Source organism: Oenanthe melanoleuca, chromosome 26, assembly GCF_029582105.1.
Source record: "Oenanthe melanoleuca isolate GR-GAL-2019-014 chromosome 26, OMel1.0, whole genome shotgun sequence".
In the NCBI taxonomy this organism is placed as follows: Eukaryota; Metazoa; Chordata; class Aves; order Passeriformes; family Muscicapidae; genus Oenanthe; species Oenanthe melanoleuca.
Genome location: NC_079359.1, coordinates 2,908,310 through 2,924,574, shown reverse-complemented (window position 1 = coordinate 2,924,574; position 16,265 = coordinate 2,908,310). Strand labels below are relative to the sequence as shown.

Below are 16,265 nucleotides of genomic sequence, written 5' to 3'. Positions count from 1 at the left end.
CTTCTACAATGGAAATAGGAAATTTCCAGCCTGGGCACGGCTGTGCTGAATTCCTCAGGCTCCTGCTGGGAACTGGGAGTGAGGAGTGGGCACCGTCCCCTCCTTGTCCTGGGTGCTGCCCAGGCTGGGTGTTCTTTGTGGATCCCATTTTCTGGGGGTGCAGGAGGCTGGCAGGAGCCCTTGGCACAGGCTGGGGGGGCACACGCTGTCCTTGGGTGACAGCAGGGGACAGGATGGCCCTGGCAGGAGCTCCCTGGGACTTTTCCATTCCCCACACGGCTCCCGAGCTCTGACGTGTCTCTTTTCCCCTTGGCAGCGCTGCAGCTCTGGATCCACTCATCTCCTGCCCAGCTTTGGGCAAAGCCCAGCATTTCCCCGCTTTGCCCAACAGCTTTTCTCTGTCACAGAGGGGGATTTGGTGTCCCCCAGCCCCTGTCACACCCTGGGCTGTTTTTCCCGGTGGTTTGGAAGGTCCATCCCTCTGCCCACTCTGCAGGGAGGTGACAAACCCGGCGGGGGCCGAGCCGGGGGGGGAATTCCGTGGCAAACACATGGACAAATCTCCAGTTGTTTTCCTGGAGAGCCGATTTCCCAAGCCCACGGCCGGCTCCTCTCGTCCTGTTCCGAGCCCTCGCACGCTCCCTGGGTGTTTCTCCCAGCACAGCCCCGCTGGAATGTCAGCTGGACATTCCGGGCGGCTGCCAGCGCCGACGCACTCCGGCCGTGCCCAGGAGTTCGCTCATTCCTCCCTCCGGAGCCGCGGCGAGCAGAGGCAGCGCCCCGAGGCACCCGGAGCGCACCTGCAGCCGCAGGTGAGGCTGGGGCAGGGGGATGGACACGGGTTTGGGGGCTGCTGTCGGGGAGGATCTGGCTGCAGGGAAGGGACAGGAGGCGCCTGGGGCTGGTGAGGGTGTCTGGAGTCACCCTGGAGCTGGTTTCTCCATGGTGCTCGTGGAATGGCTGGGAAGTGTTGGGGTGGGAGGGGAGGGAGGAGAAAGTGGGCAGGGGGCTGAGGGAACCTGTGCCCTCTTCTGCAGGGTGGTGGCACTGGGTCTGTGGTGGCACTGGGTCCATGGTGGCACCGTGTCCATGGTGGCATTGGGTTCTGTGGTGGCACCATGTCCATGGTGGCACCAGGTTCATGGTGGCACTGAATTCATATTGGCACCTAGTCCTTGATGGCACTGGGTTCGTGGTGGCACCGAGTTCATGGTGGCACTGGCTCCTGTGGTGGCACTGGGTTCATGGTGGCACTGTGTCTGTGGTGGTTCCAGGTCCATGGTGGCATTGGGTTCTGTGGTGGCACCGTGTCCATGGTGGCACTGAATTCATGGTGGCACCGTGTCCATAGTGGCATTGGCTCCTGTGGTGGCACTGGCTCCTGTGGTGGCACTGGGTTTGTGGTGGCACTGTGTCTGTAGTGGTTCCAGATCCATGGTGGCACCGTGTCCATGGTGGCACTGGGTCCTGTGGTGGCACTGTGTCTGTGGTGGCACTGGGTCCATGGTGGCATTGGGTTCTGTAGTGGCACCGGGTTCATGGTGGCACTGGGTCCTGTGGTGCCACTGTGTCTGTGGTGGCACTGGGACCATGGTGGCACCAGGTGCCTGCTCTGGGTTCCATGCAGGGCTGGTTGTGGCTCCAGGCGAGCTTCAGCACTGAGCACACCCTGATCTCAGCCACGTTCTCCTCTTGCCTTTTAATGAAGCCAAGAACCTGCAGCCCCTGCAGTGCTCAGAACTCACCCCTGGAGCAGGGAGGTGGCACTGAGGAGTGGCACTGAGGAGTGGCACCTCACCTCTGGGAGGTGGCCAGGAGGGGTGGCACTGACAGCACAGAGCTCTTGTTTTTAAAGGGATTTCACATTTTGATATTACTGGGTGCTCAGCCTGGCTGTGCATTTCCCTCCAGCCCTGTTTGGGATGGGATGGGATGGGATGGGATGGGATGGGATGGGATGGGATGGGATGGGATGGGATGGGATGGGATGGGATGGGGCAGGTGCCACTCAAAGTTTAGAGAACTGAACCTGCCCAGTTCCTTTTGGCTCGGTTTGGAGTTGGGGATGCACAACCTGTTTAGCTGGGACTCCTTTGACATTTGGCCCTGCCTGGGAGCAGGGTGGGAGGTGACAATGCCAGGGGAGCAGCGCTGTCCCAGCTCTGGGGCAGAACTCATCCAGCTCCAGGGACACTTCCACAGCTTCTCCAAAGCCCCATCCCTTTCCTGCAGAAGGGAATATTTCTCTTCTGTGCAGAGGAAAATTCTCCATATCCTCCTTCCCTCCATCTGCAGCACCTGAGCTGCTTTCCCTTTAGCTGGGGAAGAACGCTGATGGATCCTGGTTTTGCTTGGAGGGTCTGGATTTATCTGTAATTCTGTGTATTTTTAGTGACGTAAATATCTCCTGCCATTTGCGATACCTTGAGCCAGTGGAAGTGATTTATTCCCAGTGTCTTGTTTCAGGGGAGCTCAGTGTTCTCAGGAACATTTATCTGCTCCGAATGGATGAGCTGCTTCCCAGCAGAAACTCCCAGAAAGAAAAAAAAACCTCCTCCTCCTGCTGCAAATCCTGCTCTGAGTTTTGCTTGGGAGAAAACATTCGGGAGCTTTTTCAAATTGTGGATGTTTTTTCCCCAGCTCCCTTTGCAGTGCTGAGGTTGCCAGAGCTGTCAGGGGGTTGTGGCAGCCTTGGACTGTCTCAGAAGCAAGAAAGGATTTAAGTTGTGTTGTTCCCTGCTCCTAAGAGGTGTTATGACAAATCCGCTTGCTTTTGGCTTTTCTCCTTCTTTTTAAGGATGGCAGGAAGGGGGGGAGAAGCCACACAAAACAAACCTGCGGCTCCCGAGGCAGAAAATCCTCTTTAAAAATTGCCACAACTTAACAAAATGCTTTTATTAACGCTCCGAGGAGTTGCTTTCTTCCCGGCTGGAAAATGCTCAGCTCGGGGGCCTGGCTTTGTTCCTCCAGGGAAGGAAATTGTAGAGCAGGAATTCCTGTCAAAAGAGGAATAATTAGAGGGGGGAAAACCCCACCCCGGGGGAGATGAAGGAGCTGCTGGTGCGTTCGGAGGTGGGAGTGGCTCTTCCATCCCACTCCATCCCACTGCTCCAGGTGGGAAACAAAGCAGGACCTGAGCCAGGAGCTTCTGCCTTGGGGTTCATCCCAGCAGGGGAACGGGAGATCTGAGCATCACAGAATATCCCGAGTTTCAAGGGACCCCGAGGGATCATCGAGTCCAACTCCTGAGCTCTGCATCCTTCCGAGGATGAGAAGGAGGAGGAAGGAGAAGGAACCTTCAGGATGAGAAATTTGCTCCATCCAGCGGATCCAGCTCCGGGTCGGTGCTGGCTCGGTCCCTGCCCACCTGGGAAGCTCCAGATGCCTCCAGGAGGTGCCACCACCCCTCTGCTGTGTCCTGGCTCCTGCACCAGGAGGGTGACAGGGTCACATCTGTCCCGTGGGGCTGCCAGGGCTGGAGCTGCTCACCTGGAGGCTTTCCTGGGTCTTGCAAAGGCATCACTGACCCCTGGCAAAAACTGGGTGCAAAGCTCCCAGGTTGTGCTGAAGCTGGAGCAATCAGGAAAAGAGCCTGTGCTGCCACTGACCCACCATCAAATTACGATTTTAATAATTTTTTCCCATCCCTGTGAGTCTGAGTGTCCACATCTGCTGCTCCAGCACCAACATCAGCTCCTTTTTGCTGTCCCTGGTGCCTGTGGGATTCAATTCCTGCTGTCCCAGAGCCATCCATGGGTTTCCTGAGAGGAATGGGGGAAGGAGCAGGTGCTGCTGGGGATGCACCACGGATGTGCTCTGTGATTTTCCTACACTGCAGCTTTAGAGCCGAGACTTGTTGCTGTCAGAATCGAGCAGGAATTTCTGGATCCATTGCTGGGTGCAGGGTGGAAAGCTGGGTGTGAACCCTGCTGTGACACATCCACATCCCCTGTGTGTGTCTGACAGCCTGGGAAGGAAATGCTCCTGCTGCTGTTCTGGTGTTAGATGACAGGGAATGTCCCAAACAGGTTTTTTGGAAGGTGCAGAAATTGCTGCTCGTATTAAATGACAGGGAATGTCCCAAACAGGTTTTTTGGAATTGCTGCTCACCCCACCCACAGTATTGTAGGGCAAGGGAGTGCCTGGGGGGCTTGTAGGGTCTTTATAACAACACAGGGAATGTCCCAGGGAACCCTGAGACCACCCTAACACAGCATCAGTGCAGTGTGTTAATAATCTGTCCAAGGAATCCCTGATGCCACTGCTTTAACTCACAGAATCTTCTTGATCTCTGTCTCTTGTCCCCACACAATGAAATTGGGGCATTCCTGGACTCTGTGTCAGGCTGGGGCTCCCTGCCAGCCCCTGGACACTGACAGATCTCACCACCCCCAGCTGCTGGGTGTCCCTGCTCCTCTAACTCCTTGTCTTGGCTTGCAATACAGGATGTGGCCAGAAATGTGGATTCTGTCCCCATCTGTTAAACCAGGTGGGGCAGTGACCCTGATCTCCTGGCACACATTATCTGCTCATGGGCCATCTTTAAACCAGCTGGGCAATCATCTTTATCTTCCCACAGCCCATCCTCCCTCCAGGAGATATCTCCTGTTCATGGCCACTGAGTCCCAGGGCATGACTGATAAAATTCCATCATCCCACTGGGAGATGCTCCAGCCAGGGGAGGAGCCAAGCCTTTCCTACCCAGATAAAAACTGACATTTGGAACACCAGAGCAGCCTTTGCCACTGGATCCCAGAGGAAAGCCAGACCTTTCCACATCATCCCTGGAGCTTCAGAGGAAACTGCACCTTCTCCAGGAGCACTGCTCCAGCTGAACCACATCTGCCCCTGCAGGAGGATGCAGCCACCATTGAATGGGACTGTGCCAACACCCTGACTGACTGACGGGTGTCAGCTTGGATTCTGACTCTGGCAGGGGTTGGGATTGTTCTGTGTAATACTGCATTTCTATTTGAATTTTCCTAGTGAAGAACTGTTATTCCTAATTCCCATATTTTTGCCTGAGAGCCCCTTAATTTCCAAATGATAATAATTTGGAGGGAGGGGGTTTACATTCTCCATTTGCCTTTATTGGCAGATACCTCCAAACCTTAATTCCCTCTGTTTTGCAGATCCCATTGGTGAAAAGCCAGCGTGGAGGAAAACCCAGCGTGGGGGAAACACCAGAGTGGGTGAAAAGTGTGGTGGCTCTGCCTGTCCCAGGCTGTGCTTGCCAGCTGAAGGAGTGCCTGGCACCATGGTGGGGCAGAGCCCCGGCGAGGGCAGGGCTGCTGTGCTCCTGCAGCCCTTCGTGCACCAGGTGGGCGGCCACAGCAGCATGCTGACCTACGACGAGCACACCGTCTGCAAGCCCCTGGTGCTGCAGGAGCTGAGCTTCTACGAGTCCCTGCCCCTGGCCATGAGGCAGTTCACACCTCAGTACAAAGGTAAGGGCAGCTCTCAGCTTCCTCAGAAGCATCCCCTGCTCTAGGGGAGTGTTCGATGTGATGGTCAGGATGGTTGTGAGAGGTGGAGAGATCTCTATAAGCCAGGTCTTGAAAGTTGTGGTTTATTGCACAGGGTGTGGGTAAAAAGGGCCCTGCAGCAGCTCAGAGCAGGCAGAGAGAGAGAGGGGTAGTAGGAGTTCTGAGAGGGAAGAGAGTGGGAAGAGAGGGAAGGAAGAGAGGTAAGAGCACGATTTTCCCATTTACAATACAATAAATCTTCTTCTATATTGAATATTCTAATTTCCACTACCCAATCTAATACAAGGTACAAATCCTATAGCATTGACATACAGCCTATAAGAATCATTACATTACCATCATGTGTTGTACTTTAAATCCTAAAAACTGCTCTTTGGACCCTTCTGCCAAGCTAGCAGGGTCTTCTCTGACCTTTGAGCCATTGTTCCATCAAGAGGGGATTACTTTTGGCAGCCATCCTATTGTCTTCTAGTTATTTAGTAGCTAAGGTTTGGTATCTCAAAGATGGCTTTCATTTTAGTCTCACTTATGGTTTCCATATTCTCAAAATCTTTTGCTAGGCAATTATATTTCTAAGGTTTTCCTGATTCATCCTTCCCAACACCCAGCTGCTGCAGGTGAGGCCTTTGCAGGCACAGAGGATTTTCCTGCCTGTCCCTGCACTTGCTGCTCTATCCCTGATCCCCATTGCCAGCCCCTGGAAAGCAGCACTGGGATTTTTTTTAAGACATCCTCCCTCCCTTCTCTTTCTTATTCCTTCAGTATTTTGTGCTTTTACTGCCAGACTTGTGCTGCTCATAAAGCTCCTGACCCTGGTTTTTGGGGGAGGCGAGAAGCTGGGTTGTCACGTAAAAACTTAAAATATCTCCTGGTCCTTCAGCATTGCAGCAAAGAGCTCAGCCAGCCACGGCTCCAATGCTCTTCCAGCCCAATTCTCCCTTTCTCACAAAGTCAGGGGCCTCTGCAGATTTATGGGACAATATTAAAAAGATGCTTAAGGGAGAAAAGTTTCCTCTGAGCGGTTTCCTCTGGCAGTGGGTGGGTGCTGCAGTGCAGCTGATGAAGCTGTTCAACAGTCCCAGTTTAACCAGTCCAGGGGTGCCCTGGTTATTCAAACCTTTTAGTCTTCTCCTCTCTTGTTTCAAACCCCAGAGAGTTTTATGATGAGGGGTAATTGAAAAGCAATTCTGACATTGAGCTCACAGGTTTATTCCTCTCTCTGCTGTGCCAGGCAATTCCAGGGGTGGAACAATTTCCTGTGAGGATGATGAGGGGGATGAGCGACCCAGGGGGATGATCCTGGTGGCTCCAGCCCCCATTCACACGTATCCATGTACCTGATCTCTATTTCTGGGCTGTGGGAACAGCCCTGGGACCGTTATGTAATGGTGACATTCTGCACAATGGGGATCAAATATCATCCAAGCCTCACCCTGAGCCCGTGGTTTTCCTGCTTGCCTCACCCATATCAGGCAGTTTGGTGACCTTGGGACCAGCTTTTATCCCCTTTGAAGGCCCTGCCTTGTCCCAGTTGAGTTCACAGGGGGATGCTGGGCTTGTTTTCCAGCCCAGTTCTGCTCAGGTTCCCAGTGCCCTCGGCAGGAGATGAATGTGCTTGTAAACACAAAAATAAACCCACCAGGGCAGAGTTACAGAGTGAAACCTCCTGAGATGCCACCAGCATGGTGACAGCACCCAGAAATACCCTCTGGCTCCTCGCTGGGGGATTGGGGTGTCAGTGACCCCAAAATCCAGCACAGACAGGCCCCCGAGGCTGTGGAGAGGTGTTTGCTCGCTGCAGCTCTGGGGGTGTCTGCCACACACAGGTCATGGCAGGACACCTGCAAACCCCCGTGGAATCCCCCCAGGAAACAAAAAGCACTTTTCAGGCTGAGCTGTAGGTTTTTTTGAAGATTGAATTTCCAGCTGGGAGGAGGGAGAGGATCACATTCCCTTCCAATTTAACGCTCCGTTCTCGCCTTTGAAAATCTCCCCGTTAATTTTCATATTAATGGCTGATATTTAACAACTCTTACTTTCACGCTATATATAAGTTTTTTTGGGGGCCAGCCCGTCAGCACTATGCAAATGAGCACAGCCCTGCTGATTTCAGGCAGGAACTGGGACAGTTTTTAAGGTTATGGTGTTTGCAATTGAGGGCTCTGGTCGCCTCCCTGTGACTTTTTAAAATGAAAAAGGCTTTGATTTAGGCAAAAGACACGATGGCTTTTTTTTTTTTTTTTCCCCTATGCCTACATCCCCTGAAAATGTGAAGCAGTCATCCAGGCTGAGAGGAGATTTGTTTGCTCTTAGAAATAGGGATTTTTAAAGAATGGGACTCAGGGAAAAGGCAATGCTGGAGCCTGAGGAAGATGGAACTCCCTGAGCTCACCACAGAGAGCTGGGAGGGCTAAAAATATTCCTTTTCCTCCTGATGAAGGTGTGCAAAAATATTTCTTTCCCCCCTGATGAAGGTTTGCAAAAATATTTCTTTTCCTCCGATGAAGGTTTGCAAAACTATTCCTTTTCCTCCTGATGAAGGTTTGCAAAAATATTTCTTTCCCCCTGATGAAGGTTTGCAAAAATATTTCTTTTCCCCCAATGAAGGTTTGCAGCCCCTCAGCTCCCTTGGCAGAGCAGCCTGGGTAGATTTTCCCACATTTCTGTGCAAAGTCAGCCCATTTAACCCAGCCTGGTCACAGTAATGCTGATTGAACAGCAGAAGCGACCAGCAATGGTTGTGGTGAGGGAAAAAACCCAAGATTTTGGGGTTCAGGACCCCGGGAGGGATTGGGAGGGATGACTCCCCCAGTGGGGGTGGCTGCAGGGGCAGTTCAGGTGAGGAAACCCCCCTGAGGCAGCAGAACCCGGCAGGCACAGGAGGCAAAGCCTGGAACTGAGCTTGAAATGCAGAGAAGGGGCTTTGCACGTCTGTTTGCTTTGGCACCTCTGCTTGGGAGAGCAGAACTGTTTGCTGAGCTGCTGAGATCATCTCCCACATGCCCAGACTGGGGAGGGTGCCCTGGGCACAGCTGGATCCATCCCAGCCCCCCACATGCCCTGCAGACTCCTGGGCACAGCTGGATCCAACCCATCTTCTTAATGCCCTGCAGACCTCTGGGCACAGCTGGATCCAGCCCAGCTCCCCAAATGCCCTGCAGACCCCTGGGCACATCTGGATCCAGACCAGCTCCCTGTATCCCCAGCTGTGGCTGCTCCCACTGCCCTGTCCCTGCTCCCTGTCCTCTCTGGGGGCTGGCAGCCCCAAATCACAGAATGAACCACACTGGAAAAAACCTTTGAGATCACCAAGTCCAACCTCTGACCTGACACATCCTCATCAACTAAACCCTGGCACTGAATGCCACGTCCTGGCTCTTTTGGGCAGACGATTCCAGTGCCAAATTTCTTCCAGCAAAGAATTTTTTTTTTTTTTTTTTTTCCTGGCATTTAACCTGAACTTCCCGTGGTGCAGCTTAAGGCTGTGCTGGAAGAAGGAGCGTGGGGAGGCTCAGGCGGCCGTACGGGGCGGGCTGGCGCTATCAGCCTTTCCCAGAAAGGTCAGAGCCCGCGGCGGTGACATCGGTGACATTCCTGCGCTGTCACTTGAGACGCGCACACAGCCCAGCCCCGTGCCAGGGCTGGGCTAAATCCGTGCTGGGCTGGCTGGCATTTGAGCCCTGTGATTCCTGTCAGAGTCAGGGAAAATTGCAATGTTCAAATGCAGAATGGTGTTTTAAGCATTCAGGGTGGAAAAAAATAACCTGTGCTCACAGTCCTGGTGTCTGTCACGCACAAACAGCGGGGGTGTGACACTGCAGCCCCCCGTGGGGTGCCTGGGTGCTGGTTCTTGGTGCTGGGGGAAGGACACGAGCATGACAATGAGTGGCAGCAGTGCCAGCCCATGGCCACATCCCTGCCCTGCTCCTGGAGCTCTCCAAATAAAAGAAGCTCTTGGCACGCCCTTGGAAAATGCCTTGTGCCCAACCCTCCCTTTGCTTCCTGCCAATGAAAAGTGTTTCCAGCCTCGTGCTGTCTTTAAAAAGCACTTAAATCCCTCGTGATAAATAAGCTGGGAGCCCCTGATCTGGAGCAGGGGGCTTTTCTGGGTCACCTGGGGCACAGCAGAGCTCAGAGGGATGGGGGACAGAGGAGGCAGGTTTCAAACTGAGCTCCAGAGGGGGAACACTTGAAAATCCTGAGAGTATTTCCCAGAGTCTCAGCCTAATGATGTTTTATTTGGCTTGAAATCAGAGTGGGATCACCAAAACACGAGGTGGTGGCAAAGTGGTGGCCAGGCCTCTGTGACACCTCATGGGCTCATGTGTCTCGTTTGTTTTTCCCTCTGTCCAGGCATTGTGTCTGTGCACCTCAAGAAGGACAGCCTGGGCAACCTGACCCTGATTGCCAGCCCCAGCCTGGGCCAGCCAGACAGCGCTGGTGGTGACCCTGCTGTCACCTTGTGGCACAAATGCAAGTGGAGCCACACCCAGGTCACCAAGACCTTCAAAGACAGGTGAGGGTCTGTCAGTCCCTGCAATCCCCCCAGCTGGCATCGGGCACTTGGGTGGGGTTGGGGTGGTTTGGGATGGGTTTGGGATGAGTTTGGGATGGTTTGGGATGGTTTGGGATGGTTTGGGATGGGTTTGGGATGGTTTTAGTGGCCCAGCTGTGGGTTTAGGGCAAAAGCAGCCCAGCCAGGTGAAGAACAGCAAAGCCAAGCCCTGTGTGTGTGGTTCTGCTCTTCCCTGGTGTGGGGATGGAGTGGGGTGGATCTGGGATGTTGTTGCTCAAATATGTGCCTCAAATTCTGCTCTAAACCCCATTCCTTGGAGCACAGCATGCTCCAGGAGAGGAGGGGCCATGGAAGAAGAGTCACTGAGCATGGAAGGTCCCTTTGCTGGCAAGAGAGGAACTTCAGTCCCATCCCATCCCATCCCATCCCATCCCATCCCATCCCATCCCATCCCATCCCATCCCATCCCATCCCATCCCATCCCATCCCATCCCATCCCATCCCATCCCATCCCATCCCATCCCATCCCAGAGCTCTCCCAGGAAAGCTCCCAGAGGTTTTCTGCAGGACATCCTTCATCCCAAACTGGTTCAGAGCAGCCCTGGGACTGAAGGTGGACTGTCCCTGCCATGGAACTGCTGCCTTTGGAGTGGTGGGAATGGTGGATTGGGATGAGTGGCACCAAGGAATGACCCCCAAGGAGAACAGATCTCCTCATCACTCCTTCCCTCCCTCCCCTCCTTGGAGCCAGCCCCTCCAAATTGGGAATCATTCCCATTGTTGGACCATTTGCCTGTGCTGTGCCCATTAGGTGGATAAATAGAGATCTCTGGCAGCTGGGGCTGAGAATGGCTTTTCAAAGGAGCCAGCACACTTTAAATTATAATGAAAAAAAAGTATTGGCAGGCAGCAGTAGCTGGCTTTCTGAAAATTACTGTTGTGGAGTAACAAAGGATCTCTGCAGGTTGGACATGATCAATATTGTTCCTTTGAGAGTCCCTGAAAATCCACCTTATCAAGTTTGAGGCTCTATAGGAAAAAAAAAAAAAAATGAGGGAAGGGAATATTCTCCTCTGGAACTTAAAAACCCGACGTGTCCCTTTGTGTGCTTTCTGTAGCTGCCCTGGGAAGATGCTTTTGAGGACAGACCTTCAGTACCACACAGATTCCCTTTTGGAAGATGCAAATGGGAAGCAGCCAGAAAGGAAGAGCTACAACCCCTGGGGACTGCACTGTCACCGGCAGCACCTGAACCGCATGTCCTCCAAGCACAGCGAGAACAAACTCCACCGTATCCTTTCTCCTCTCCCCCCTCCAGCACAGGCCTGGCTGCAGATCACAGCTGGAATTCAGTGTAGGGTTTACTGCATCCCCTCCTCTGCACAGACCCTGGGAAAAAAGGAATGTTTCGGTTATCTTCTCTCACTGCTAAAAAAAAGAAAAAAAAAAACATTTCCTATAAAGAGTTCTCAGCAGAAGTCAAAGATCCCCTTGGCATACATTTAAAAACACAACTATACAGGAATTAGCAGCTGCCTCGCCTTTTATTTTCCTATTACACTTCATTACCCACCAGTCATGTGAGTAATAGAGTTTAACAACTTCCCCCACCCACCAGAGCCAGCTCGGCACCCAGGGAAGGTGTTGGAGTGACAGCCCAGGGCTACAGTGTCACTGGAGAATGGAGCTGTTGGGGCTTTAATTGGTAGGGCTGTAGTACAGTAAATTAACTGGAATTGGCAGCGAGAGGCCCATAGCAATGACACGTTGGAGAAATTGGCTCAGAAAGTCTCATTACAGTTGTGAGCTGTTCTGGAGAGTGTCAGCAGTTGCTTTGATTTAAGGCCTCTTTCAATTAGAATTTAAAAGTATTGGGTTTCCCTTAAGTCAGGCTCCAGAGTTTCTCCTGCTGGAAAATGTGGTGTCCAAGTGCAGCTATCCCTGCATCCTGGACCTGAAGATGGGCACTCGGCAGCACGGGGACGACGCCTCGGAGGAGAAGAAAGCTCGGCACATCAAGAAGTGTGAGCAGAGCACCTCGGCCTCGCTGGGCGTGCGCATCTGTGGCATGCAGGTAAAGCCTCCGCCCCTCCTCTGCTGGTTCCTCCCCTGTGCCAGGAAAATTAAGCCACAAACACCCGAGGTTGATGTCCAAAAAGGAGACAGAGGAGCCTTTTGCTTTATTTGAATAAAGGGAGAGGCCATGGGGCATTTCCCTGGGGTTTATCAGATTTTTAGAGGATGCAGCCTCCTTTTTATGCTGATTTCCCTCTCTCCTTCCCCTTGGGCTGAGGTACATGAGAGGCACAGAATTCCCAGAACACCTGATACCTGAGATTCCCCTCTAATATACAACCCTCCCTTTTAATTTTTAATTCTTATAGAATTCATGTTTTTTCCCCATTGCTTCTTTCAATATCCAGTTTCATTTATCAGCAAACCTGCAGTTTGTTTGTAAAGGAAAATATCTTTTTTTCCCCCATTCATCAGTCAATGGAATTCTTCCCATTGTTTTATCTCTCATTGCTGGTTTTATCTACCAGCAGACCCACAGCTCATTTGTAAAGACAAATCCCTCATTCCTCTCACTTGCAACCAAGCTGAAATCTCGAGGGGTTCTTGGCTGGTGTGAATTGAAGGAGTTTTACTCTCTTTTCCTCCCAAACTGTAAAAAGTGGCCTCTTAGAGAGGGTGTCAAATATGGCACATTTAGGGTGACCCTCTATCTGTGCCACTGCCACAGTGTGAGCAGCTGGAACCCCTCAATCCATCTGAATGTAAACCCCCTCCCTCCAAATTACTATAATTTTGAAATTAAGGGGCTCTCAGGCAAAGAGATGGGAATTAGGAATAACAGTTCTTTACTAGGAAAATTCAAATAGAAATACAGTATTACACAGAACAATCCCAAACCCTGCCAGAGTCAGAATCCAAGCTGACACCCGTCAGTCAGTCAGGGTGTTGGCACAGTCCCATTCAATGGTGGCTGCATCCTCCTGCAGGGGCAGATGTGGTTCAGCTGGAGCAGTGCTCCTGGAGAAGGTGCAGTTTCCTCTGAAGCTCCAGGGATGATGTGGAAAGGTCTGGCTTTCCTCTGGGATCCAGTGGCAAAGGCTGCTCTGGTGTTCCAAATGTCAGTTTTTCTCTGGGTAGGAAAGGCTTGGCTCCTCCCCTGGCTGGAGCATCTCCCAGTGGGATGATGGAATTTTATCAGTCATGCCCTGGGACTCACTGGCCATGAACAGGAGATATCTCCTGGAGGGAGGATGGGCTGTGGGAAGATAAAGATGATTGCCCAGCTGGTTTAAAGATGGCCCATGAGCAGATAATGTGTGCCAGGAGATCAGGGGCACTGCCCCAGCTGTTTTCAGCAGGTGGTGACAGAATTCATACTTTTGGTCACATCCTCCCTTCCCTTGCAGGTTTACCAGGCAGACACGGGGCATTTCCTGTGCAAAGACAAGTACTTTGGGAGGAAGCTGTCGGCGGAGGGGTTCCGGCAGACGCTGCGGCAGTTCCTGTGCAGCGGGAACCGGCTGCGCACGGAGCTGCTGGAGCCCATCATCCTGCGCCTCAAGGCCCTGCTGGCCGTCATCAGGAAGCAAAGCTCCTACAGGTTCTACTCCAGCTCCCTCCTCATCATTTATGACGGGCAGGAGCACAAGGAGAGCGCGGATCATCACCTCCCCTTCCCCAAAAGTCACGGCACGAACCCCTCCAGGGTGGATGTGAGGATGATTGACTTTGCCCACACCACCTTCAAAGGCTCTAAGAGTAACCCCAACTCCACCCTGTACGACGGGCCTGACCACGGCTACATTTTTGGCCTGGAGAACCTGATTAAAATCCTTCAGAGCCTGTCAGAAGGGAAGTGAGAATTTCTGTGAAACGGCCTGGATTTCCTAGTGACTGATAGCCCTGAAAATCCTGCCTGTGGTCGGCTGTGTGAGACCCTCTGGCTGCTGGATGTGGCATGGAATTAGCATGGATAAATCGGGAAGTGCTGAAAATTCTCCGTGTGCCGTCGCTGAACTGAAGTGTGGAAAGCAGAGAGCTGGAAGAATCTGCTCTCTCTGCCATTCCATCAGAAGATTTATTTTCCTTTCTGGTTTTACTGCTGTCCTTGATTTATTTGTGAGCCAAAGAAAGCATTACTTGGGAAGAGTCTTAATGATAAACCAGGAGCTGCTCACCCCGCAGCCGAGCAGGTTTGGGGCAGGAATGAACAGATGGAGCTTTCCTTTGGAGCTTCCCTTCCTGCTCCTGCTCAGGTGGGAGGGAAAAACGCCCTCCAACATTCCCAGTGCTCCTGGTCAGGATTCTCTGTGCACATGTTCAGACCAAGAGCTGCACCTCTCCAAGCTTTAACATCCCTGTGGGGTTATACCAGGGGATTTTCCATGGATTTTCTAGGAAAGATGCTTCATTTGGGCTGGAAGCATGGGAATGCGATGACTCCGTCAGGTACCAGCCATAAAAGAACATTCACATCAAGAGATTTTTTGCTTAAAAAACAAATGCAATGAAAAAAAAAAAAAAAAAAAAAAAAGGAAAAAAGTGTGAGATTGAGTAAAGGACTGGACGTCAAAGGTCACCCAGAAATTCTTTGATACAAATTCTGTGTGTGTGTGTATGTGTGTGTGTGTGCGTGTGTGTGTTTGAAGGAGACAGCAACAAAGGACTCTAAAAATAATGTTTACAGCTTTTGTGGACTGATTTTATTGTTATGATGGAGCAAATATAATTCCTTCCTGCATGGTGTGGGAAATCTGAAGGAGAAGTCCTTGCACAAGGAATGGAGCTACAGAACTCCACTACCGGGGAGTGGGGATATAAATAAAATTGTGGAAGTAACTCCCACTGTTGTTCATCTCTTTTTCCCTCCCGCAGCATCCTTGAGGTATATTATCCTTTGTTTAAGCCTGTAATTTTTTAAGAGAGCTGTTATTGCCACAGGTTTAAACACCAAATCCCAAGGGAGACGCTTCACTTGGATTTACAGCAGAAAGCTGGGGAGTTTCTGCGATTTATAGCAGGAAAATTTAAGACATCTGGCCCAGTTGTGTATTTTGCTTGGCCCCGAGTCCACTTGGGAAGACTCTTGTTCAGAGTGTTGGGTTATTGCTTGACAACAAACTGTAAAAAAAAAGCCGCAAAAACCCAATTTCAGCAGGAATTGAGCCACGGGTTGTCCTGGTTCGCATCAGAAGTCTGTGATAAGACTTTGTGGCTTTGTAGGTGAGTTTGTGCAGAGCCACCTGAGCATCCTCAGGATGCACAGCAGGACACAAGGTGGATGAGAAGGGTCTGGGTGTGACAGCACAGCCACAGCTCCTCTTTGGGCAGCCCCTCACTCTTCACTGCTGCACAGAAAACAACTTGTTGGTTGAATAATTAGAAAAATTATCTTCCATAATTTTTCCTCCCTTTTTACCCCTCATACACCTGCACAGTGTGGCTGCCCCGTCCCTGGGAGTGTCCCAGGCCAGGTTGGACGGAGCAATCTGAGATAGTGGGAGGTGTCCCTGCCCATGGCAGGGGTGGGATGAGATGAGATTTAAAGTCCCTTCAAATCAAATCATCCTAAATCCTGTGAGGGGAGGCTGAGGGAGCTGGGGAAGGGTCTGGAGAATTCTGAGGGAAATGGGAAGGGGCTGAGCCTGGAGAAAAAGAGGCTCAGGGGGAATTTCTGTCTCTGCACAACTCCCTGACAGGAGGGGACAGCCGGGGTGGCGGGTCGGGCTCTGCTCCCAAGGGCCATGACAAGGGAAAACGGCCTCAAGCTGAGTGGGGGGAGATTGAGGTTGGAATTTCCGCACGGAAAGGGCAGTCTGGCTTTGCAAAGAGCTGCCCAGGGCAGTGTTGGAATCTCCATCCCTGGGGTGTGACACTTAGTGCTTTGCAAGGGGCGCAGTTTAGGACCCGCCACCCCCGTCAGGGCTCTCTCCCCTCAGACATTCCAGTCCTGGCTGTGATCGGGCACAGTTTGGGACCCGCAGCCCCTCACAGCACTCTCTCCCCTCAATCGGGCACAGTTCGGGACCCGCAGCCCCTCACAGCACTCTCTCCCCTCAGGGATTCCATCATGGCAGGGATCGGGCGCAGTTTAGAACCCGCTGCCCCTCACAGCGCTCTCTCCCCTCAGGGATTCACATCATGGCAGGGATCGGGCGCAGTTTAGAACCCGCCGCCCCTCACAGCGCTCTCTCCCCTCAGGGATTCACATCATGGCAGGGATCGGGCGCAGTTTAGGACCCGCCGCC

At 52.3% G+C, this 16,265-nt stretch overlaps 1 protein-coding gene across 2 annotated transcripts; it reads left to right on the top strand.

Annotated features, from left to right (window-relative positions):
• Nucleotides 1-508: 508 nt before the first annotated feature.
• Nucleotides 509-14,860, top strand: IP6K3 (inositol hexakisphosphate kinase 3). 2 transcript variants are annotated; one of them, XM_056511280.1, is made up of 6 exons: nt 509-812; nt 5,133-5,447; nt 9,840-10,002; nt 11,121-11,293; nt 11,901-12,076; nt 13,425-14,860. In XM_056511280.1, the coding sequence occupies exons 2-6, from the start codon at nt 5,258-5,260 to the stop codon at nt 13,875-13,877; spliced, it is 1,155 nt and encodes a 384-aa protein (XP_056367255.1). In that variant the 5' UTR covers nt 509-812; nt 5,133-5,257; the 3' UTR covers nt 13,878-14,860. The 2 variants fall into 2 exon arrangements, with proteins under 2 accessions (XP_056367255.1, XP_056367254.1); XM_056511279.1 differs by lacking the exon at nt 509-812 and adding an exon at nt 4,768-4,954.
• The last annotated feature ends 1,405 nt before the right edge of the window (nt 14,861-16,265 follow it).

What these genes read in the sequence shown, in the direction of transcription:
- IP6K3 (XM_056511280.1), top strand. Translation starts at nt 5,258, where the DNA reads ATGGTGGGGCAGAGCCCCGGCGAGGGCAGGGCTGCTGTGCTCCTGCAG. An exon ending in ACCAAGACCTTCAAAGACAG is followed by an intron (nt 10,003 to 11,120) that starts GTGAGGGTCTGT and finishes TGCTTTCTGTAG; the next exon opens with CTGCCCTGGGAAGATGCTTT. An exon ending in CAGCGAGAACAAACTCCACC is followed by an intron (nt 11,294 to 11,900) that starts GTATCCTTTCTC and finishes GTCAGGCTCCAG; the next exon opens with AGTTTCTCCTGCTGGAAAAT.